Genomic DNA, 25,656 nt, shown 5'->3' on the forward strand with positions numbered 1-25,656 from the left:
CTCTTCTGGCATGTCCTATTTGCTGCTAAAAACATTCTTGGATTCCCACCTTTTGGTTATTATATTTCATTTTTAGAAATTCTATTAACCTACACCACCTGTTTAGTTTCTTCTCTCCAGATACATAAGATTGCCTTATTTCTTTAAATATAAAAACCACTCTGAATGATCAGGGAGCCTTCCATTGGTTCTTGCCTTGTTTTCTTATTTGGATTATCTTATTGCACGCTGCTAAAAGCCCGTGAAAAATATGAGGATTCCTCAAGATCTAGGATGATGATGACTCTGTCCAGAGATCATGGTTTTCATTTACTTCTAGTCTTTCAGGCTGGCTGCAATAGCATGAGGGCCAGGCTTTTGTTTCAACCTTTCAGAACACCTTCTCTGCCCTGCTGTTTCCAGACTCCAGTGACCTGAGGTTCTCCAGCTGGAGTTCACTCCAGCTGTGCAGCCCTGCAGGGTCCCAGCTTAGTAGGGTACATGGGGCTCTATGATAATAGCCCCACACCCAGAAGGAGCTGGGTTCTGACTTTGGAATCAGCCCGCACTGCTGTCGAAGCCATAGCCTGGCTCTATAGCTGTTTCTCCTGGTACAGGAAGCAGCTTTTAGTCTGGCTGGTGCACATGTAAAATCTGCAGGTAGTACTTTACACCAGCAGCCTGAAGGCATTCCATTCCCTTCTGCCTCCTGTCGTCCCCGAGAACTCCTCTGTTAACCTTTGTAAGTAATCCTTCTTTTCTCTCTAGTTGCTCTTCTAATTTTGCTTTTGGTGTTCTGCAATTTTGAGTCTTCTGGGTAATTTGCTCAGTTCTCAAAGCTTACTGTTTTCTTCAGCTGTGTTTAATCTGTAGGTTAACTGTTCATTTGGTTTATCACAATGACTATGTTTTCACTTCAAGTTCTAAGTTCTCCATATCCTCATTTTTTTATAGTATCCTTTTTCATTATGGTTTCAATTCCTTTTTTAAAAATCTCCAGTCATTGTGAACATTTTTTGTGGTACATTATTTCCTCATGTGGCTATGAGCTCACCTTCTGTCCTGAGGTTGCAAGTCTTCCTATAGAATGGTCTTATCTCTGCTTTTGTCAGGAATGACAGGGATTTATGGGTTTATGTCAACATTCCTGTCCCATGTAGAGTATAAGCTCAGAACCCAGACATGAGCATAGTGGGATTGAGAGTCTCCAACAAGAAAGCAAAGAGGCAAAGCCTCAAGCCTACTTCATTCATGAGCTTTGCCACTTCCTTGGGTTGAGGGTATTTGGTCCTGTTTTCACATCTTTCCAAGGTCCTGGGTGAGTGTGAGACTGAGTGAGTGAGTGAGAGAGAGAGTGAGAGAGAGAGAGAGAGAGAGAGAGAGAGAGAGAGAGTGTGTGTGTGTGTGTGTGTGTGTGTGTGTGTGTGTGTATCTTCCCAAGGGGATTCTCAATTCTAGTTCCCCTACCTTTTGTAGTCACATCTCCTGCCCCTGGCGAGTGATGAAACTCTAGTCCTGGTTATAAACTTGCAAAGCACCATGGCAGAAGCCCCCAAGCTTATCACTAGCTTTCGGTTCCCTCTTCTTTCCTGAAACCTGGAAATTTCTTTTTCTCTCAAGTTTGGCTTATTAAAACTGTAGTCATGTTTTGAACATCTCTATGTGTATGCTTGGGGGAGGTGGGAGGCGAAATCCATATTAACTCCATCCTGGATGTGTGAGTCAAGGAAGTCTCAAGAGTCCTTATCCTCTGGGAGCATGTCACAGCTTGAGGTCCATGTGTGTAAAAACTTCTACCTGTAACACCTGGATCATTCAAACATTTCAGTGAGCCTGGTGTTTGCTAGGACTACAGTGGGATAAGAATTATAGTTGTCTCTTGAGGCCTAGTCTGCCAGGGACCTCATTTAATACAGGAAGGAACAACTGCTGTGGAGGTAGGAGTTTCAGAAGACAACACCTGGGCTAAAAGTTGGAGACTTCGGGATGAAGACAAAGATGGGACAAAGGGGCTGGGATGGAAGCAGACAGATGCAAGGACAGGTTTGTAAGAGCAGCACTTGGTTTAGAAGGACTGGCAAAAGACAAAAAAGTGAAGAATAGTTTGTAGCCAGAATGCAAAGGCTTTCAAAAGTTCCTATGAAGGAATGTGTATTTTAGCCTAATTGTTGCAAGGGAAAATCTTAAAAGATTAAGGTGATACACAAAAAAGCTAGGCTGGCTTAATAGAAACACAACTTTGGTGCCTATAGATAGGACAGATTAAAAGGAGCCAGAAAAATAGGGAAACTACATGAACAGCTACTGTAAGAATCTAGGAGAAACCCAAAGACATTTTGGCCTAAAATATTATGCAGGGATATTAAGAAAGGAATGAGTTAGACATTTTGTAGACACAGCAAGACAGAGGCCTGTATGTGGTCAAATTCAGCAAAAACAAAAACAAAAAAACCCAAACCAAACCAACAGCAAAAAAAAGGAACTCCAATTAAATTTGAGCTTTGGAAAAACAATGAAAAATTTCTAGTATGTCTCATGCAATATCTGGGTCATACTAGATATCCTGTATTTTATCTGGCAATCCTACCTGTGGCCAATTATCCATGAATACTGTAGTGGGAAATGAAGAACAGGGAGGGAAAATGCCTAGGCATGAACAAAAGGGTTCAGCCCGAATGAACAAGGCTTGGTTGGCAAAGTGGAGACGCGTGCTTACCTGCATTGTAACTAGTCTGTCATCCACCATCACCTCCTTTGTCAGAAAGTCTGCTCCTATTGTAGCTTTGTACTGATTACTGAATTTCTTGTTCACATACTGGTTCATGAGTGATGTCTTACCAACTCTGAAATTGGAGAAAAACCACAAGTATAGGTCAACTAGCAAGGGATGGAAAACAGATTCTGATCCTTGCAGCTCTGAAGATACCTGCCTATCTTAAAGGAGAACAAGGAACTGTAATCACAACAGAGAGCCGTGCCAGCCAACTGCCCAGTGTTACTCATTCAAGGTTGTATTTTCTCCTGGGATAAAAATACGGGGTACAGATATGGGCCAGATGTTGAAAAGCTGCTTTTAAGTTTGTACAAGCAAGTCAGATGGTAGAACCTAGTATTATCTTTTTCCTTCCAGAAAGATGTCAGCAAATACTCTCCTTCTAAAAGGAGCTACAGCAATAAGATCACTCCACCATTCCAAAAATATCTCTGCTGTCTTGGGTGTCTCTCCATTTAGGGGTTGCTATTCAGTCTAAGCAAGTAATAGCACAGGAGGAAGTCAATGGCTGCGAGCAGACATACACACCAGTCAGCCACCTGCTGCTTCAAAGTTTAAAATCTGAAGTGGAGAAAGCATCAATATTCCACCAAATCAGAATCTACCTCAGAGTAAGCTCCTCCAGAGATGTTTTCCAATAAGAAAACTCAGCAAGAGACAATGTGTGGATTTTTTTTTTGGTGATGAGATTAGCTAGGGCAGGTTGATGATAAACAAAAGGCTTCTTCAAAGTCAAGGGAATGCCTTCCTTTCCCACTGAGAAACACACTCATTTTCATATGCAGAGGACCTGGTAGTACAGTTATAGCTTAAGGCAGTGTTCTCCAACCCAGGCCACCTGGATCTGCATTTTCAGAGGAGAGGCCAGGAGATCTGTAATCAAATAAAGACTTGGTGATTCTTTCCAGGCAAGTTTGGGCCTAAAACAATACCTTTCAATCCTGACACCACACTAGAGTCACCAGGAGTAAGGGAGGGCAAGGGAGGGACAGAGACAGAGAGACAGAGAGATGTGTGTATTTAAGTACTGCTAACTAGGCCCAACCCACTGGTATGGAAAACTCTTAAAAGGCTCCTCAGGGGGCGCCTGGGTGGCTCAGTCACTTGGCGTCTGCCTTCGGCTCAGATCATGATCCCAGCGTCCTGGGATCAAGCCCCACGTTGGGCTCCCTGCTCCGCGGGAAGCCTGCTTCTCCCTCTCCCACTCCCCCTGCTTGTGTTCCCTCTCTTGCTATGTCTCTCTCTGGCAAATAAATAAAATCTTTAAAAAAAGAAATAAATAAAAGGCTCCTCTGGCAATTAAAAAAGCCAGCCAGGGTAGAAAAATCACTGCCTTTTTAAAGGGCAGGGAGCTCTGGGATAAGGAGGCATACCTGCACTTATTATTATTATTTAAAAAAAAAATACAGGGGCGCCTGGGTGGCTCAGCCGTTAAGCGTCTGCATTCGGCTCAGGTCATGATCCCGGGGTCCTGGTATCGAGCCCCGCATTGAGCTCCCTGCTCAGCGGGAAGCCTGCTTCTCCCCCTCTCGCACTCCCCCTGCTTGTCGTTCCTGCTCTCACTCTCTCTGTCAAATTAATAAAAATCTTAAAAAAAAAAAATACATAGCTTCCAGTTGGTCTAAGGTTTCACAGGTCACTTCAGATGCTGAGTCTGAAAAGCCTCGCACAGAATCCTAACAGCTACTAAAGAGCTGGTCACTTACTTAGTGGCAGATCTAGGATCAGAATCCAGTTATCCAGTCCCAGGTTCTTTTGAATATAGACCTGAATCTGGCACAGCGGTGGGAGGATACCGCACAGCACACCCCAAACCCACAACTGGTAGGCATGAGGTCAGTGGCAACAAATCTACATAAACAGAACTCCCTTGTCTAACCAGCTCGGAAAAAAGGGATTCCATGAAACTATTCTTGAGTTTAAATAGCTACCCCTTCCCCCAAATCATGCCAAAGATCAGGGAATGAAGGGTTACAGAACAAGAGATCATTCAAATTTCTGCTGTGCCCGAAAGAGCAGGAGACCTAGGGCCCTATGCCACCACTACTAGAGAAGGAACTGCCAAATGTCAGCATGGAGGGCACAGGCTTCAAGGAGGTCACCTTTATTAATCCAAGCCAACATGTTAGTTCAAACGGTGAGAACCACTTACCCAGAATCTCCCAGGATGATAACCTTCAGCAACACTTTCTTCCTAGAGGTCATCCTTCAAACTAAAAGGAAAAAGGAGAAAGCACTGTGAGTGTGACAGAAATACCAAGGCTAACCACATCCCCCAGTGTAAACATCGAAACAGCCCCGGGAGCACTGAGTCTTGGGCCTTTCTGTTGGCTATTTCCCTGCCATCCAGGGGGACTGGACAGAGAGCAGTATCAGTCATTAGAACTCTGGACCCAGGCTGGGCAAAATAGTGAGTCAGGCTCATCCTGCCCCTCGGAGTAGTCTAAAAGAACGGATTCTCCCTCTTGGATGTTGATCAGTGTGGATTAATGCTCCAACTTCCTCAACAGCTCAGTCCTGCTTCATTCAAGTCTCTGCTCACATTGCACTTCCTCAGAGAGGTGATCACTTTATCTAAAGTAGCACACCCTCTCCCCATCTGCTCTATCCCTTTACATTGCCTTAGTTTTCTTCAGAGCACTTAACCACTACTTGGCATCTGAATCTATTACATTTGTCTGTCTTCTCCCTTTTCTTTTTTTAAAAGATTTTATTTATTTGACAGAGAGAGAGACAGTGAGAGCAGGAACACAAGCAGGGGGGGGTGGGAGAGGGAGAAGCAGGCTTCCCGCCGAGCAGGGAGCCCAATGCGGGGCTCGATCCCAGGACCCTGGGATCATGACCTGAGCCGAAGGCAAACGCTTAACGACTGAGCCACCCAGGTGCCCCTGTCTTCTCCCTTTTCGAATAACCTCCACCAAGACAGTTTTATTCCCCACTACATCTCTAGTGCCAAGTAGAGAATTATTATCAAATACTGGGGTAGTGTGAGAATAATACTTGACCTGTAGCTCTTGGAATCACCCTTTTCTAGAAAACCTTTCAAGGCAGCCTTCCCTACCCTTGACCAGACAATGTAAGATGCCTAATCTTTGCTCATCTCTATTCCAGAACTTGCTCCTATTTACTTTTCAAGACAGGGTTCCTGTCTTAATTATCCCTTAGTCTCCTGAACCTGACTCAGTGACTTTCAGAAAAGCAGAAGTCTTAAATTCTGGACCCCAAAGTTAGCAACTTATCTAAAACTGCTAGACGATCACTCCTCAGACAGCTGGAATCCCCAGCGTGAGGCCTGTGTTCTCTAGAACCAGGAATTCAAGATTGAATGTTAGAACCCTCGAGAATGACACCTATACCTGAGAGCCCTTAGCTCTGGTCCATTATCCTCAGGAGACCGTGAAACAGCAAGGGCAGGAGACTACAAGTAACAAGGCAAGGGTCAACATCTACCTCCTGCCTTCAGTGGAGCTGCGGGAAATGAAATAAGTGTTTACATATAAAAAAGGTAGGTAAGGAATTGGGTTCAGTAAAGCCTGTTGTTATTCTTCTACAGTTTGGGAGAACAAGGCAGTCAAAACTAGGTCTCAGAAAAGCAATTTGTAGTTTCATTTTTATTTTTTTTAAAAAGATTTTTATTTATTTATGTGTCGGGGGGGAGGAGGGTAAGTGCACAAGTAGGGGGAGTGGCAGGCAGAGGGAGAAGCAGGCTTCCCGTCGAGCAGGGAGCCCGATGCAGGGCTTGATCCCAGGACCCTGGGCCATGACCTGAGCCAAAGGCAGACGCTTAACCAACCGAACCACCCAGGCGTCCCTTAAGTTTCATTTTTAACCACCTAGCTTCTAGAAGGCTGAGGCTGGCTATAGTGACTGTGACTTTATCCTTTAGTGCTTGCTTCTGTTACAGTCTTAACATCTAATATTCCTTTGAGTGAATTAAGTGTTTAAATAGCTATTCCTGCCTTTTACTTAATATACCAAAAATCTGGGGAAAGTAATGCTGTAAAGAACATTTTTGAACTTCAGTTTGTGGGATCATTTCCTTGGGACCCAGCAACAGCCATGGGGCAGTGCGGGTGGGGTGGGGTGGGCATGATCTTCTTAGATTCAGACTCACAGGACTATCACAGGCCATACCTGGCACTTGCCTACTGAGGAGGACTGGGGGGACAAGAACACAGCTTGCTGGCTGTTCTTTCAACAATCCACACAGCAGATGGCTCTGGTATAGGGAGACAGTGTGGGTTCAACCCCCGACTTAAAACCCTCATTGTTGAGGGGATCCAATCATCTCTTTTAATAGCTCTGTTGGCTTCTTGTGAGGAACACAACCAGCACAAGAGCCACTGTACTCTGTGAAGCCCAAGCATGGGGCTCCATGGGGGTACTTCACAGCCTCTCCCTGTCCAGATGCAATTACCAACCAGGAGACATTTTACCATAAGCTACAGTGCCCAGCAACAGAAGGTGACAGTCTGCCTTTATCAGGTTCTCCAGAAAAAAAGTTAACCAAAGGTCAAATTCTCACACAGGCAAAAGGGTTCTGTTAAACTTAACTTACAGATATTGTTTAGGAATGGGGTTACTGAATCAAAAGTATAAACATTTTCATGACTTTCACTAATTCACTTTTCTGAAGGATTTTCCAAATTTATACTGCAACCACTTTTGCAGTGGTTAACAGCAGTATAGGACTTAAGTAAGAAAATGACAATCTTACTGAAACAAAGGAAATCTGAATTAATGAAGAGATATCTCCAATAGGAAGACTTAATGCAGGGATGTAAATTCTCCTCTACTGAAACAATCCCAAGGATTTTTTTGGAACTTGAAATAATTCTATTCATCAAAATAAATTCACAAGAGTCCCTCCCATTCTTCCCCAAAAGAATAATGACAAGAGGACAGAGGACTTGCCTTAACAGTCTTGGAAAGTATGTTATAAAAATACAGTATTAAAAGTATGGGGCTGGAATAGGACTAAACAGAAAAATAACCCAGAAATGAATAATTTGGACAAATATGGCATTATAAAATTCAGTAGCAAAAGGATGAAAAAAAAATTCACTAAGTGAAGGCAGCCAGAAAAATTCTGAGAATTAAGATCCTTACACTTCATGCTCCAAAACAGATTACCAAAAGAGTAAAGATGTAAACGTAAAAATGAAGTTGAAAGGAATACAATATTGGGTTTTTCCTGGATTGTAGAATTACAAACAGCTTTGTTTTCTTTATACTATCTTATTGTGACCTTTGGAGGAACATATTACCCTTAAACTGAAAAAGCTATTTCCATTTTGGAGAAAAACGTTAATCTGCTGATTTTTCAAATAAGTTTTCTCATTACAAAAATAGTCCTTATTCATCATGAAAGATGAACTACACACGAATGAGGATTTTCATCCTCACTTAGGGCCTGTCAAACATTCAAGGGTTGTTGCAAATGATACTCAACAGTGGATCTGAAGAAACCCAACAAGTGGTTTCACCAGGATGTTGATGGCTTTAAACTGGCAAAGTTCAGAGCCATGTTTTTGTACTTACTGTTCTCCAGGATCAAGAATGGGGGACACTTGTTTCTAGAAAAGAACTAAGAAAAAAAACAAAACAAAACTCAAGCACAACTTTTGCTACAAGAAGCTGCCCAAGGGGCGCCTGGGTGGCTCAGTCATTAAGCATCTGCCTTTGGCTCAGGTCGTGATCCTGGGGTCCTGGGATCGAGCCCCGCATCGGGCTCCCTGCTCCGCGGGAAGCCTGCTTCTCCCTCTCCCACTCCCCCTGCTTGTGTTCCCTCTCTCGCTGTGTCTCTCTCTGTCAAATAAATAAATAAAATCTTTAGGAAAAAAAAAAAAAAAGAAGAAGCTGCCCAAGCTGCAATGTCTTTAAAATCTCCACTCGCAGTTTCTTCTGTTACTGATTTCCATCAACACCTTCATGGATTTCTGAAGACTGAAATTACTTTTTGAAATTCTACAAACTAAGGGGATGCCTGGCTGGCTCAGGTGGTAGTGCATGCAACTCGATCTCAGGGTTGTGAGTTCTAGCCCCAGGTTGGGCATAGAGTTTACTTAAAAATAAATAAATAAATAAATAAATAAAAATCCTACAAACTAGAAATTTCTAACTGGGAAACAGTTTCTAACGCAGAGACCATTCCTTTTACAGGAGAAACTGAAGCAGGCAAAGAGGAAAAAAAGAGTTGTACAAGGTCCCTAGCCACTGTGTTCCTTGGAAATGAATATTTTGGATAACATCTATTAATTCATTTACATGTGATATCTTCTAAAACCTTTTTAGAATAAGGTGTATTCAGAACACATTTCCTTCCTTCTGCTTTCAAACCAAGCCTCATTAGTGTGCTCTGGAACGATTTCCTAGTAAGAACAAGCAATACTAACTATTCCATATGCTGAATCAATTCTTTCCCTCAAGTATAATTTTTTCTCACGTAATCAATCAAAAGCTAGAATGTTCCTCTGTTAGCCTGGAGTTATCACCTTCTTCATCTCTGAAGCAGAGAAACAAACTGGCCATAAAGGCAGACATAACAAAGAAACCCCATGTAGGTAAAAAGGTCAGGAAAATAATATCCAAGGGTCTGGGCTGGGCACGGCCAATGAGGTCAGAAAGGGCCCAACAGAGAATGGTCAGGGCGAGGGCAGTGAGAACAGAGAACTGCTACGGGAACAACTGGAGGAGCAGGGAAGGGGTAGAAGTTGGCGGTCAGCGGGCCATTGCAAAGTCTGGCCAATGCAACTTTGTGTGGTGATCACAAACAGGATGACTGCTCAAGTAGAGGTGAGACTAGGGAGCTGCAGTATCAAGGAGTTGAAAGCAAAGCGTTTGCAAAGCCATCAAGACAACTATAAAACACAGGGGGGGCGCCTGGGTGGCTGAGTTGGTTAGACGTCTGCCTTCGGCTCAGGTCGTGATCCCGGGGTCCTGGGATCGAGTCCCGCAAGGTGCTCCCTGCTCAGCGGGGACCCTGCTTCTCCCTCTCCCATTCCCCCTGCTTGTGCGCTCTCTCCCCCTCTATCTCTGTCAAATAAATAAAATATTAAAAAAAAAAAACAAACAGGGAACGAAGGTGAACCAGGTGTTGTATCATGTCCAAGATCACATAGCAACTGAGTGGCAGAGCTGGAATTGTCAGAGGTGTCAGCCCAGGCCTCAATACTCGACCATCATGCCACTCTGTAATGTCAGCTCTCACCGCAAAGAGGATTCTGGTTCACCAGGGCTGGGGATCAGTCCTCAATTAGGCATTCTTAAAAGTTCCCTCTGGCAACTGAGGCACACACACCAGGTTTGGAAAATACTGACTTGAGGTCCATAACTGCTGTTCTGATTTACATGTGTGTCTGATACAGTGATAGCACGTATGTTAGAGGTGCAAGGAAAGGGCAGTTAAACCAAACTGGTTTTCTAGAGCCCATTAACATTTTTATTTGCTTGGTGTTGCCAAGTTGCCTACTCTCTAACAGCTAGATCCTAATCAAACAAGTGACTTTTCTGCTATCCTGTCTCTCCCCCACCCCCCAATTAAAGTACTGAATTATAGAAAATTTAGAAAGGTACACACAAGAATGAAGCAAAGACAAAAAGGCACCCACAATTCCAACTCTTAGAAACAATCACTATTAGCCCCAGGGTTTAGGTCCTTCTAGTTTTCCTTCAAATGGCTGAGATTATACTGTTGCATCCTGTTTTGTTATTGACATTAAGGTTGCATGATACTGCAGCATATGGATAATCCCACTATTATTAAGCATGCAATTATTTTTATTTATTTATTTATTTTTTTGACAGAGAGAGAGAGAGACAGCGAGAGAGGGAACACAGGCAGGGGGAGTGGGAGAGGGAGAAGCAGGCTTCCCGCTGAGCAGGGAGCCCGATGCGGGGCTCGATCCCAGGTCCCTGGGATCATGACCTGAGCAGAAGGTAGACGCTTAATGACTGAGCCACCCAGGTGCCCCGCCATTATTATTATTATTATTTTTTAAAGATTTTATTTATTTATTTGACAGAGAAAGACACAGCGAGAGAGGGAACACAAGCAGGGGGAGTGGGAGAGGGAAAAGCAGGCTTCCCGCAGAGCAGGGAGCCCGATGCAGGGCTTGATCCCAGGACCTTGGGATCACGACCTGAGCCGAAGGCAGACGCTTAACAACTGAGCCACCCAGGCGCCCCTATTTTAAATTATGTATATAATCTGATCAGACACGCAAATGGGTTATCACTCAGCAAAATAGTATGAATATTTTAAAGGCCCTTGAAATACACTGACAAAATTATTTTCCAGAACAGTTTTATTAACACCCACACCATCAGTGAACTAGTATTTCCATTTCACCATACCCCAGCCATCATTAGCACAAATCATTGTTAATCATATAGCTAGAAAAGAGGGCCAACTGGTTCCATCTGCACCTCTTAGCTCAGCAGAGGTCAAACATTTGAACCAGGTATCTCTCAGTTGTCTGATGGTCTCTGCCTATTTTAACTACTATAATGTGATTTACTGCGTACATAGTCTATAGTATTGAGAAGGAAGCATCATGGGGACAGAAGTTTAGGCTTCTGAGCAGATTTGAAAGTACCATTCTGAACTATAACCAGCTTGAAACCTCTCCATCCCATTTTCTTCCAAGACTCCGTGCTCTGTACCTGACCATTAAAGAAGACCCAGCAGGGGCACCTGGGTGGCTCAGTCGGTTAAGCATCTGCCTTCTACTCAGGTCATGATCCCAGGGTCCTGGGATCGAGGCCCCTACGTCCCCCGCGTCTGGCTCCCTGTTGAGCGGGGAAGCCTGCTTCTCCCTCTCCCTCTGCCCCTCCCCTAGCTTGCACGCACGAGCGCTCTCTCTCAAATAAATTAAATCTTAGAAGAAGAAGATGATGGCGATGATGACCCAGCAGTCATCTTGTCCTCAAAATCAATGAATTCAAGGCTCCGAGTGAGGTAGGCAAGCAACATGTACTGATAAGGTTCTGGAGAAGGTCACAGGGGAGGCACCGGGAAGGCATATACTACCACTGTGCTGGTCACCAAGCTGAACAGTAACGTCCGCTGTAGGTAGATTCTTTGGAACTTTCCAAACTGAGGAATCTGATTAGGGCCTAACGAGTGAAAGAGCAGAGCCTATGAAAGAGCAAGAAATAAAGACCACTTCCTGAGCGCACTCCATGCCAGGCACTACACTATAGGTCATGCATTTTTTTTTTTTTTAAGAATTTATATATTTGACAGAGAGAGACACAGCGAGAGAGGCAACACAAGCAGGGGGAGTGGGAGAAGGAGAAGCAGGCTTCCCGCCGAGCAGGGAGCCCGATGCGGGGCTCGATCCCAGGACCCTGGGACCATGACCTGAGCGGAAGGCAGATGCTTAACGACTGAGCCACCCAGGCGCCCCTACAGGTCATGCATTTAATCCTCACAATGAGCCCATAAAGTCAAATTCTCATTTAACAGACAAGGAAACAGAAGTTTGTAGGTGGTCACTGAATTTGTAAAAATATTCAGATGTGAGATGGGAGCCCAGGACCAATTACAAAGAGCTTCATATTGGGTTGATCAACAAGATCAAAAAGGCTTGTCATGCTTCAAAATAATCCACAGGGTGAGATGGAGTGCACAGCCAAAACAAGACGGGCTGGTAACAGGCTGAGCGATGGGTGCAGGGGGGTGCACAGCACTGTTCACACTTTTTTTTTTTTTTTTTAATTTATCTGACAGAGAGAAAGACAGAATGGGGGGGGGAGAGATAGAAGGAGAAAGCAGACTCCCCGCTGAGCACATGGGACTCGATCCCAGGACTCTGAGATCATGACCTAAGCTGAAGGCAGGTGCTTAACGACTGAGCCACCCAGGCGCCCTGTTCACACTACTTTTGCACTATTTGAGATTTTCCATAATAGAAAATTATAAATGCAGTTCACACTTTTAACAAATTAGGAAAAATCAAGAATGTAATAAATTTATTTTCATTAATAAAAATACTGTGACAAACTTTTATGACAAATGTGTCCCGGATTCAGGCTTGATAATCATCTCTGGTTATCTGTGATAATCAGCCTCTGGTTTGAGGGCAAGCATACTGTTAGTCTTGCCATGATAGAAATCTTAGGTTAGAAACGTCTGGCACACTGGCAACGATGTGGATGGAGCTAGAGGGTATTATGCTAAGCGAAATAAGTCAATCAGAGAAAGACAATTATCATACGATCTCACTGATATGTGGAATTTGAGAAACAAGGCAGGGGCGCCTGGGTGGCTCAGTTGTTAAGCGTCTGCCTTCGGCTCAGGTCATGATCTCAGAGTTCTGGGATCGAGTCCCACATCGGGCTCCCTGCTCCGCGGGAAGCCTGCTTCTCCCTCTCCCACTCCCCCTGCTTGTGTTCCTGCTCTCGCTGTCTCTGTCTCTGTCAAATAAATAAAATCTTTAATAAATAAAAAAAAAAAATATATATATAAAACCTTCCCTTCTTAAAAACAACAGAGCAGCGACCCACCCACAGAGGTGTCTTTAAAAAAAAGAGAGAGAGAAACAAGGCAGAGGATCATAGGGGAAGGGAGGGAAAAATGAAACAAGATGAAACCAGAGAGGGAGACAAACCATAAGAGACTCTTAATCTCAGGAAACAAACTGAGGGTTGCTGGAGTGGGGGGGGTGGGAGGGATGGGGTGGCTGGGTGATGGACATTGTGGAGGGTATGTGCCATGGTGAGCACTGTGAACTGTGGAAGACTGATGAATCACAGACCTGTATCCCTGAAACAAATAATACATTATATGTTAATAAAAAGAAAAGAAATATCTGGCACATACCTTCTTTTAAAAAGGAAGCCTAAATAAAAAACTATGTTACGACTTTGATAATAACTTTTTTTTTTTAAGATTTTATTTATTTATTTGAGAGAGAGGGAGAGAGAATGAGCAGGGGGAAGGACAGAGGGAGAAGCAGACTCCCTGTTGAGCAGGGAGCCTGTCGAGGCGCTAGCTCCCAGGACCCTGAAATCATGACCTGAGGTGAACGCAGCCACTTAACCGACTGAGCCAGCCAGGCGCCCCAGAAGTAACTTGTTTTAAGATCAGTTTGAGAGAGAGAGAAAGGGAGAGGAATAATATAAATTTGGATTCCCACAACTGAGCTGTTTAAGATGGAAAGTTTGAACAAAAGAATTTTCTTTCTTTTTTTAAGTAAACTCTACCCTCGAACTCACAATCCCGAGATCAAGACTCCCATGCTCTGCTGTTTGAGCCAGCCAGGCACCCCAAGAGCAAAATTTTCAACAAATAGTATCACCCAGCCAATTCCAATTCCAATGGCTAAAAGGCACTACACAAGGGTTCTAGAGTAGCAGGAGACAGCCATAAAAGGTCAATAAACGTATATAAAAACAATCCTCAACAGCACCTCTAAGTCAGGAAGTGGAAGGAAGTTATGCTGGTTGCAGAAGGTGGTTTGCTTGATGGGCATAGGAACCACAGATAACAAGTGAAGGAAGACTAGCTACACAAAGGCTTAAGATCAAATGTTACCAAGTGCATCTCTTGAAAACTCACTATGTGCTTGTCTTCAGGCTAAGCATCTTATCTGTATCATCTCATCTGGGTAAGCATGAAGATTAAGATAACTTAGTGTTACTTATGGGACAGTTTAAGGGTGTTCAGTGTGTCCTCTGGGGATGGGAGTTGGAGCGTGACTACTGTAACAATCCCAGGGTTAGCAAATCCAGGAAATACTCTACTCTAAAAAAAAAAGAGGAAAAAGGACAAGGGCGAACAGATTGCCTGAGTTAAAAATAAAAATGGCTTCAAAATTCTAGGCCCAGAAGAAAGGCAAGAAATAATATCTCGAATGATATTTTGAAAGCTCCCAAATTAAAACAAGCCATAATTTCAAATGGTAGCAAAAATGTCCCTCCAATAAGGAAATGAGAAAGATGGAAACTGGAGTTGTTTGGAAAATCCCATGATCAGATGGTGCCCGAACCAGGGGCAGGTACAGGAAAGTGAACGGGAGAAGAATGTAGGCCACAGCCACACACTTCCCGGAGGGGATACAAGGCTCCAGAGAGGAGGCGGCTCATCCTGGGCAGGGGGCAGGAGTGGAAAGACTGACTGCCAGTCTGGGAAGGAGGAGGGAAGGGGATGAGTGGGGGCCTTTGACCAAAGCCCTTTCTGTGGAATCATGAAGTCACTTTGGGGAAGCTCAGGATAGTGCTGGTGTTCTAGAAACTCAGACAACAGGATTAGGTTGGAAAGCAGACTTTAGCAACCGGTCAGTATGGACAATCACTATCTCCAAATGCACAACAGGCATTTAGGCAAGTAAGCCACCTTTTTACTTTTAACTAGCCTTTCTTGTTTTTACGGAATAAAGTCACTTGCCTGGTCTGGAGCACCTTCCCTGCTCAGCGGGAAGCCTGCTAAGGCTTCTGGTACATGAAGGGGGTGGGACCCTTTTTACTGGGTCTTAGCTAAGTTCTTTCTGCTAAAAAGTGTGTGGGGGGGTGCCTGGGTGGCTCAGTCGTTGAGCATCTGCCTTCAGCTCGGGTCATGATCCCAGAGTCCTGGGATTGAGCCCCGCATCGGGCTCCCTGCTCGGCGGGAGGCCTGCTTCTCCCTCTCCCACTCCCCCTGCTTGTGTTCCCTCTCTCGCTGTGTCTCTCTCTGTCAAATAAATAAAATCTTAAAAAAAAAAAACATGAAAGAAGACAGAAGATAAGCTGGTGATGAAACAAGGAATGGCCATAAATGGAGATTTGAGATGCTAAGTTCTAATACCCCTCATTCAACACAAGTGTATTTCAGAATAATCCTAAATCCTTAAATCTAGGTTCTCTACTTCTAGGGCACCAGAGTTTGTAGTGAGTTTTTTCTTTCCCTTTCAGGTCAAATGCTGCCTTCAGCAGGAAGCCTCCTCTAGCCTCCCCAGGGCCCAAGACAGACTCCAGCCTTCCTTCCACCAGTTTCCATTACATCCACCCAGTAAATGAAGAGATACTGTGGGTAGGACTAAGCTGTGACCAACCCAGAGTAGAATCTGCCCAAAGAGGAAGCCCACACCTGGGACACAGATGGCTGGGGGCAGTGGGCAGGGCCCGTGGAATTTCTTCCCGTGTTGAAGCAGTTGGTACTCTGGAGAGTTCAAGAGCCACTGGTTTAACAGAGTCAAGGATCTGGTCAGGAACATGTATTTTCAAGTCTAGGAATAATATGAGCTCAGTTGAATTTTATCATATTCCTCTTTCCTCCTAAATAGAGGGCCTGGAGTAATCTTGCAGTCAAATCTTTTTTTAAAGTTTTTAAGTAAAGGGATGCCTGGGTGGCTCAGTCGGTTAAGCATCTGCCTCTGGCTAGGGTCATGATCCTGGGGTCCTGGGGTCCTGGGATCAAGTATATCGGGCACCTTGCTCAGCAGGGAGCCTGCTTCTCCCTCTGCCTGCCACTCTCCCTGCTTGTGCTGACAAATAAATAAAATCTTTAAAATAAAAAATTTAAGTAAAATCTACCAGTGTGGGGCTTGAATTCACAACCCCGAGATCAAGAGTCACTTGCTCTACCGATTGAGCCAGCCAGGCGCCCTTATTTTTTAAAGATACACTGTATTTAGCCGTATCTCAAATTTCACTGCTAACTGAGGAATGCTTGTTTGTGCTGGGATTTTATGATTTCAGTCTAGATGCCTGTGCTAAAATGAGAATGTCAGCATTCACCGGACACATAGGGCAGTACAAAGAATAATAATAGATGGCTGGCCTTGCCTTCTAGAGGTCTGCTGTCTGGTAGGCAAGAAGACATAATCATTCCACAGGGCAGTATAAATAACAGTACTTTAAGGGAGAGAACACTATCAGCAGAAATACTGGAACATTTTCAAAAGCAAGACTGAAGAGCTGTACAAGCAAGACTGAAGAGCTGTACACGCAATGCCTAAGAAGGGGCATCCAGTGTGTCAAAACTAATTGGTCAGGATGTTTTACTTGTTTTCTATCTCTTATAAGCTTCAGAGAAGTTCTCAGGAAGCCCAGTGGGAAATGTTAAAGGACTGAAATGAGAAAGAGCAAGACTTTGAAGGGACAGGTCTGAGGAGCAGTTGGACCACCAGAGGGATCAAAAGAAGTTGTCTGGGACCAAGACAGCTGGGATGCCCATAGGGCCCGAGAGCATGAAGCCACCAAGGCTGGAGCTGGCACACAAAAGCTAAAGCCCAGCCTGCCACAGGCACTCTAGACCATTCGAGGCAGCTATCTAGTCTAGCCTTGTATTTCTCCAGAACATGCATCACTTCTACTCCCATATGCCCTGTATCTCGAGTGTGCTTGCCACTCCTCCCCCAGGGTCCCACCCCCTTCATGTACCAGGAGCCTGCTTATCTGGGAGCGGGCGACGTCTAGGCAGTCTGGAGAGCCTGTCTTCCTGCACACCACTCCCCAAACTCCAGAGCATCTGGGTCCCAGGGCCCCCTTTCATCATACTGAATCGTGACTTCCTGCATATCTGCCTGCCACCCAAATGGGGACAGAGGAAGAGGAAAGTTCTCCTCGAAGGCAGTCTCTCCTTCATCCCTGAATCCCCGATTCCAACAGTGTGTGCCCCAAAGGAGGGCTTGGTATACAACTACTGCTTGGACAGAGCACATATTCTGTATAGTAGCTACTAAGCCCAGGTGGCTATTTAAATGAAACTAAATGAGGTCAAATACAGTTCCTCAGCCACACTAGCCACATTTTTTATTTTTTATTTATTTTTATTTTTTTTAAAGATTTTATTTATTTATTTGACAGAGAGAGACACAGCGAGAGAGGGAACACAAGCAGGGGGAGTGGGAGGGGGAGAAGCAGGCTCCCTGCAGAGCAGGGAGCCCGATGCGGGACTCGATCCCAGGACCCTGGGATCATGACCTGAGCCGAAGGCAGACGCTTAACGACTGAGCCACCCAGGCACCCCCACACTAGCCACATTTTAAGTGCTTGACAGCCACCTGTGGCTGGCACCTACCATACTGGACAGTGCGGATATAGAACATTTCCATTATTACAGAAAGTTTTACTGTACGGTGCCGGTCTAAACAATTCTGGAGCATTTCACTAGGAGTAATATACAGTCCTCAAACATCTCAAATCTCCATTTGTGGCCATTCCTTGTTTCATCACCAGCTTATCTTCTGTCTTCTTTCATGTTTTTTTTTTAAGATTTTATTTATTTGACAGAGAGAGACACAGCGAGAGAGGGAACACAAGCAGGGGGAGTGGGAGAGGGAGAAGCAGGCCTCCCGCCGAGCAGGGAGCCCGATGTGAAGCTCGATCCCAGGACTCTGGGATCATGACCCGAGCTGAAGGCAGATGCTCAACGACTGAGCCACCCAGGCACCCCCCCCCCACTTTTTAAAAAAGATTTTATTTACTTATTTGACAGAGAGAGAGAGTGAGAGCAGGAACACAAGCAGGGGGAGTGGGAGAGGGAGAAGCAGGCTTCCCGCTGAGCAGGGAGCCCGATGTGGGACGTGATTCCAGGACCCCGGGATCACGACCTGAGCTGAAGGCAGACACTTAATCGACTAAGCCACTCAGGCACCCCTGTTTTCTCTCATTCTTGACAACACAATAAAAATACTGGTTGTTCAACACCAAACTTTAGATACTACTTAATGTCTGAATTTTTCATTGGAATACAACAGGAGGATAATGCTGCATCATAACCACTTCAAAATATCTGTAGCCATTTGTCCTGGCAGACCAGGGGTGCGCAAATACTATACTAGGTTCTCTGCAACCCATTAAGGTGGAGGTTCAGTTAATGGTTTCACATTCACTGGCTTACAGGAAAAGAAGTGAGTACAGGAGCAAAGGAATGTTCAAATCAAAGCATGCAATACTGTCAATAACATAAGGAACACTACAAAGACCAGAAACTGATGGCACTGATCAACTGGAACAGCTCTTATAGATTCCTTGCCTGAATAAGGTGAAATTATGAAACATCAATCAAATCTTAAAATCCTTCTCTGAGAAGGTGGTAAACTTTGCGCCAGTGACAGTTTATTTTTTTAAGGATTTTATTTATTTATTTATTTATTTATTTGACAGAGAGAGAGAGAGAGAGAGAGAGACAGGAAGAGAGGGAACACAAGCAGGGGGAGTGGGAGAGGGAGAAGCAGGCTTCCTGGCCGAGCAGGGAGCCCGATGCGGGGCTCGATTCCAGGACCCTGGGATCATGACCTGAGCCAAAGACAGACGCTTAACTGACTGAGCCACCCAGGTGCCCCTGTCAGTGACAGTTTAGATAGTTTCATCAGATCGGAGAAGGTCCTATTAGGAACCCTTGTATACAATTTTGTGAGGCAGTCACACGTATTTTACTCAAGTACTTTTATAGGAACCACGGTGAACTGAGGTGTTTCATATGGCTAGATTTATATTCCAAAACAATTTCTTCCTAGCCCCTTCCTGAAACAAGATGTCAAAGTAAAAGAAATCTAGTCTGGTAAATGATAAACTGTCTCCACACTGGAACTTTTAAAAAATTAATTTATTATTTCAGAGAGAGAGAGAACACGAATGGGAGGGGTAGAGGGAGAGAGAGAATCCCAAGCAGACTCTGTGGTCAGTGCAGAGCCTTGACTCAGGGCTCAATCTCACGACCCCGAGCTCACGAACTGAGCTGAAACCAAGAATCGGATGCTTAACCAACTGCGCCACCGAGATGCCCCCACATTGGAATTTTTTAAAGCTCTAAAATAAGTATAACAAATAATGTAAATGTAATATCATACCTGTTTAGGTTAGATGCCCAAAAGTTAACTCCCACCATTCACGGGACATACGACCCAGAGGTCCCAAATAGGGAAGCCTAGGCAACATTGTACGGTACTGCCACTAAGAAAGAAGGAAAGAAGTCAGAGAGGCAGGGTGAGTCACATCAGATGGAAAGCAAATGTGTCCTTTTCCCTCCTAGTAGAGGAAGGGTGGAGACTAATGGCAGACAGATTCAACCAGAACTGACCAAGACAAACACTGTTCAAATGAGGGCGAGGTGAAGAACCTCACTAAAGCCAGGCAGTCTACCAGTCCCCGTCTTAACACAAGCTCTGGCCAGAAATCATGGCACACTACACATGTCAAGGCTGCATTAGTACCTTCTCTCCTCTCCAGCATTTCCTGCTTTTCTCCAATGGACACACCCCAATCAGGGCTCTCCCTGCATGGCAGCCCACTCCTCACACATTTAACTGAAGGGTATAAGGACTCTCAATGGCTGCTGGGTCTTCAGGATACCCAAGAGCCCTTTAGTTCCAAAGGTGTTTCAGTTTCTCTGAAAAGGTAAACTTCAATTTCAACTTCTGCATCACCACACCACACCAATCCCACCTCTCCAAAGAATAAGATCTGTTAAAACAAAACAAAACAAAACAAACAAGACAACGGCACAAGATGAAGTCACTTATGCTAAGCCCAGCATCACCAAATTGAGACTTAATTACAGTTCTGGCCTCTCCCAGAAATGGAATCTTAAACCAGTCAGTCAGGAATTACCTGCTCAACACTGGTGAGGTAATCTACCTGACAGACCCCTGCCGTCCCCCACAGGAAAGTGATCTTCTCACAACCAATCCACTTATAACTAGTATAACTTCCCTGTCCCACTCTCGTCTGCCTATAAAAGTCTTTTCATTTTGTACAGCTCCTTGGAGTTCCCTTCTCTGCTAGATGGGATGCTGCCTTATTTATGACTACTTGAATAAAGCCAGTAAGATCTTTAAAATTTATTCAGTTGAATTTTCTTTTTAATAGATCAAAGGAATAAAAAACTGTGGCTATATAGCATTTCTCTCTCTCTCTGATATTAGAAGGAGGGAGGGGAAGATACCTCTAGGGGAAATACAAGTTAGAGCAGCACACTCTTACCCAACGTTTAAGGTTTTACAGACTTCTAAACCCTTGATTCTTTCTTCAAGTCAGATACTAAGAATGCAGGAGTACTCCAAGTCTGACAACTTGTCTGAAGGGCTGAAGTTCAGTGGCTGTCATCCTCAGAACAGATACTCAAAACAGAAAATGGTTTTAAGTACATCAGCCTTAAGGGGTACCCGGGTGGCTCAGTCGCTTAAGCATCTGCCTTTGGCTCAGCTCATTATTCCGGGGTCCTGGGATCGAGTCCCGCGTTGGACTCCCTGCTAAGTGGGGAGTCTGCTTCTCCCTCTGCCCCTCCCCTTGAGCTCTAATAAATAAATAAAATCTTTAAAAAATTAAAAAACATCATACTTCATATCATGTCTCCAAAATACATGAACAGATTAAGCCTAATATGCAATCACTGGGACTTAGGTGGTGAGAAAGTCTCACTACCTAAACCATTTTTAAACAAGTATTTAAAAACTTGAATATGAAATAAAAGAAAGTAGAGAACAGTACTACAGATTCTCATATTCTGTAAGCAAACTTGAAATTAAAAGCAGCATGGGATGTCTCCAGTGGGAAACTATGCATTATTTAGACTCTGAATCTAGAGCACTTCCTTTTGTGTCGACTCTAGCCTTCCACTGCCTGTGACCCAATTGTAAGTTGTAGAGAAGAACCCCTGTCTGTGGATACACAAATGAATTCTGCTAGAGAATTCTCTTCCCCTGTGGAAGAGCCAGTTTTGTGTTCACCTGCATGTTCCTTTCAACTTTACTGACCTACACTTAACATCTGTTCTTTGTATTCTTTGGTTGTAACATTTCCCACGTTTTCTTCTTCAATTAGTTTAAACAAAATCTTTGACGTGTTCATTTCATATTTAGATGACAGTCATGATCTTACCTTTTCTTGAAAAGGATCATAGATTTAACAGCTAACATTTCTAACAAAGTTTTTAAGTATGTTTGGTTTATCTTCAGAGGCAAAAAGCAATACTCTTAAGGAGAGAATATGAGGAGTGATGAGATTCCTAATAATCCAAAGCTGGTCATACAAAGGTTGGTCGGAATGCTATGGCTTCAGGAGTGTGCTCAATACTCTTCCCCAAAAGCAGCTCAGATCTGCTCCTTATTCAGATGCAACACAAACTCTGGGATAATAGACCAACCCAGGGCTTTGGGACCTGAGAGGCTCTGGTTCAAATCAGGGCTTTGAAACTTACTAGTTGGGCAAGTTGAGGTAAATAATCTGTCCTCCTTGGGCCTTTTATAGTGAATTCCTAAATCTGTAAAAAGTGGATAGTTTTATCTTTCTGAGCTTCTGTGAAGAATGAGAATGAAGATGTAAAGGAACCAGAGACACCAATGCCTGATACGTTACCATTAAGTGGAGTTAAGCTCAGTATCTCCCCACCTCTTGAATTTCTGGAGCTACTACTGGCTCCTGGTAAAACAACATTCTCCAATTCAGTCCTTCAACCAGTGCAATTACAAAACATATTTTAGTCTTCACTCTTATTGTTGAGATGAGCCCCATGACTGAGGAAATTTTCCAAATATAGAGCTTAAAATTAAAACATATCCTCTCTTGGGGCGCCTGGGTGGCTCAGTTGGTTGAGCCTCCAACTTGTGATTTTGGCTCAGGTCATGGTCTCAGGGCCATGGAATCAAGTCCAACATCCAACATCTGGGCTCCACGCTCAGCAGGGAGTCTGCTTGAGATTCCCTCTCCCTCTCCCTCTCCCTCTGCCCCTCCCCTGTCCGGCACGCATGCTCTCTCTCTCCCAAGTAAATAAATAAATCTTTTTTTAAAATTTTATTTTTATTTATTTGAAAGAGAGAGATAGTGAGAGCAGGAACACAAGCAGGGGGAGTGAGAGAGGGAGAAGCAGGCTTCCCGCCGAGCAGGGAGCCCGATGTGGGGTTTGATCCCAGGACCCTGCGATCATGACCTGAGCCGAAGGCAGACGCTTAAGACTGCGCCACCCAGTCGCCCTCAAATAAATAAATAAATCTTAACAAAAATATATCCTTTCTTTTTTTTTTTTTTTTTTTAAGATTTTATTTATTTATTCATGAGAGACAGAGAGAGAGACAGAGGCAGAGGGAGAAGCAGGCTCCCCGCAGAGCAGGGAGCCCGATGCGGGACTCGATCCCAGGACCCTGGGATCATGACCTGAGCCGAAGGCAGATGCTTAACCGACTGAGCCACCCAGGCGTCCCAAAATATATCCTTTCTTAACATTTAAGGAAAAGAAAAACAGCAGCAAGAGTCCAATCAAGAAAGGAGCATCTACAATAAGCAAACACAGCCCTCAGGGATAACAATATGCCTCAGCCAAGACACCTATGCCAAAGTACAATCTACAACAATGGAGCCTAAACAAACTAATGGCCAATAAGAATAGATTAAGTGTTTAACCAAATTTAGGTCTCCTTAGGAATTTAGGAAGTAAGAAAGGAAACATGGCTAGAAAGGGAAGGAAGAAAAACTCAGACAAAAAGACCTGAAAACTGGGAACATCTAGGTGACAGGAGCAAGAACACAAGAGGCTTAAAAAAAAGTGTATGTAGTAGCAATTGATCAAAAGCTTCCTCATCTCTGGGACGCCTGGGTGGCTCAGTCAGTTAAGCGGCTGCCTTCGGCCCGGGTCATGATCCCAGGGTCCTGGGATCGAGTCCTGCATCGGACTCCTTGCTCAGCAGGGAGCCTGCTTCTCCCTCTCTCCCCCTCTGCTTGTGCTCTGTCAAATAAATAAAACCTTTAAAAAAAAAAAAGCTTCCTCATCTCAAGCAAAATAGGATTCCTTCTCTAGCAAAGCAAGGCATGGACCAGAAGGGAATAGAGAGCAATCCTTATACCTTCAGGGTTCTAATGGGCTCTGCAACTACACCTTTTACAAAGGGAGTCCAGCCGCACCCAGAGATGGAAAACTCCAGAGGGAGAAAAGCCCAGGCTCAGCAAACTCTTCAAAACCACAAAGTTATTAAATATTTCATGGAAAAGAGGAGTAGTGTAATATTTGCTTTATTTATGTAAAAAAATGAAGTCATTGTGTACTTGGATTTTTTAGGAAGAGAAAGATAGGGGATTTGCCTTCAAAATTTTACTTTTCTTAAGTTAACGTTGATTCTTTTTCTTTAGGCATTCATTTGACAGCAGAAAGAGCTAGGTTAGAAAATGGGGGAGAAAGATGCGGATGAGGAACCCTGTATCATTTTAGAGCTGGCTAAGTACAGGCATGCTCACATAATGGATGGGTGACTGAGCAACTGACTACTTTGATAACTGGCTTATTTATTACTCCTACAATTTCGGACTCTCCAGTGTATCCAGTGAGGGGGACAGATGATAAATGTAAATGCCCCCTGGGTACCTAACTGAGACCCTTAGCTTAGTTTAAAATCTAGTCCTATTTCAAGATTGTCAGAAATGTGGGCTAGGCAGATTTCATAGGTATCACACCAAAAGCACAATGTGTAGAAGGACTGACAAACTGAACTTCATCAGGATAAACAAATTCTGCTCTTCAAAAGACACTGTTAATACAATGAGAAGACAAATATGGAGAAAATATATGCAATCCACATATCTGACAACAGATTTAGAACTCTAAAACTCAGTAAGAAAACAAACAGCTCAATAAAATAAATAAGCAAAAGATTAACCAGATACTTCACCGGAAGATGAATAAGCATGTGAAAAGATGAGCAACGTTATTACTCATTATGGAAATGCAAAAACCATGAGATAAAACTACCAACCTGCTTGAATGGCTAAAAAAAGTTTTAATGACCACACCAGGTGTTGGTAAGGATATGGAACAACTGGAGGATGTGGAGCAGTATTGCTGGTGGGAACGTAAGACAGAAAAACCATTTTAAAAATTAAACATACATTTTGGGGTGATGAAAATATGTCCTGGAATGAAATAGTTGTGTTGGTTGCACAATCTTGTGAATATACTAAAAAGCACTAAAAACATGGGATGCCTGCGTGGCTCAGTTGGTTAAACATCTGCCTTTGGCTCAGGTCATGATCCCAGGATCCTGGGATTGAGTCCCACATCGGGCTCCTTGCTGGGCAGGGAGTCTGCTTCTCTCCTCCTGCCACTCCCCCTGCTTGTGCTCTCGCTCTATCCCTCTCTCCAACAAATAAATCAAATCTTAAAAAAAAAAATAAAAAAATAAAAAAAACTAAAATGAACCTTGAAAGGATGACTTAACGATTCCCCTAAGTACCTACCCAAGAGAAATGAAAGCATATGTTTAGACAAAGACTTGTACATAAATGTTCATAACAGGTTTATCTGTAATAGCCAAAAACTGGAAGCAAATGTCCATCACAATTGGAGAATGGAGAATTGTGACCCACCTATATAATGGAATACCATTCAGCTATGAAAAGGAATGAACTATTGATACATTTAACATGGAAGAATCTCAGAATAATGCTGTTGAGCGAAAGAAGTCAGACACTTCTCCCCCAAAAGTACCTCCACAGTATGTGCATATACATAAAGTACATACACGGATTCCACTTAAATGAAATACCAGAAAATGCAAACTAGAAAGCAAGTCAGTGGTTGCCTGGGGATAGGTAAGGAAGGGGAGGCAGGCAGGAGGGAGGATTTATAAAGGAGCATTAGGAGACTTCTGGGGTAATGGGTTTGTTCAGCATCTTGATTGTGGTGCAGCTTCACAGACACATGCACACATCAAAACTCAACACGTATAGTGTAAATACGTACAGTTTACTATATGGCAATTATACCTCAATTAAGCTGTTCTATAAAAAAGAGAAGATAATCAGGGGCTATCTGCAGATATTTGAGGGAATGACATGGAAGAAGCAGTGACCTTGTGACACTTCACTTCCCACTTCATTCAGGATGTCAAATCTGGGTTCCGGTTTAGGCTTTTCTTAATTTTCTGCTGTGTGTATACACGTCTGTCGCTCTGTTAGCACCTAGAGTCACATTACATACAGAAACCTTCCAC

The 25,656-nt window shown here is 43.8% G+C and overlaps 1 protein-coding gene across 3 annotated transcripts in view; it reads right to left on the reverse strand.

Moving 5' to 3' along the window:
• RAB7A (RAB7A, member RAS oncogene family) overlaps window positions 1–25,656 on the reverse strand; it is a 128,930-nt gene that overhangs the window by 14,037 nt on the left and 89,237 nt on the right. For 2 of the 3 annotated variants that reach the window (XM_032412045.1, XM_032412044.1), the window contains exons 2-3: window positions 4,905–4,965; window positions 2,696–2,822 (exon numbers count right to left, since the gene is read on the reverse strand). In XM_032412045.1, the coding sequence (XP_032267936.1) occupies window positions 2,696–2,822; window positions 4,905–4,957 (180 nt within the window). In that variant the 5' untranslated portion in view covers window positions 4,958–4,965. Of the gene's footprint in view, window positions 1–2,695; window positions 2,823–4,904; window positions 4,966–6,108; window positions 6,128–25,656 lie in introns of those variants that run through there. The other variant, XM_032412046.1, reaches the window with a different exon arrangement.

This window comes from Phoca vitulina, unplaced genomic scaffold (assembly GCF_004348235.1).
Source record: "Phoca vitulina isolate PV1807 unplaced genomic scaffold, GSC_HSeal_1.0 scaffold13, whole genome shotgun sequence".
NCBI lineage: Eukaryota > Metazoa > Chordata > Mammalia > Carnivora > Phocidae > Phoca > Phoca vitulina.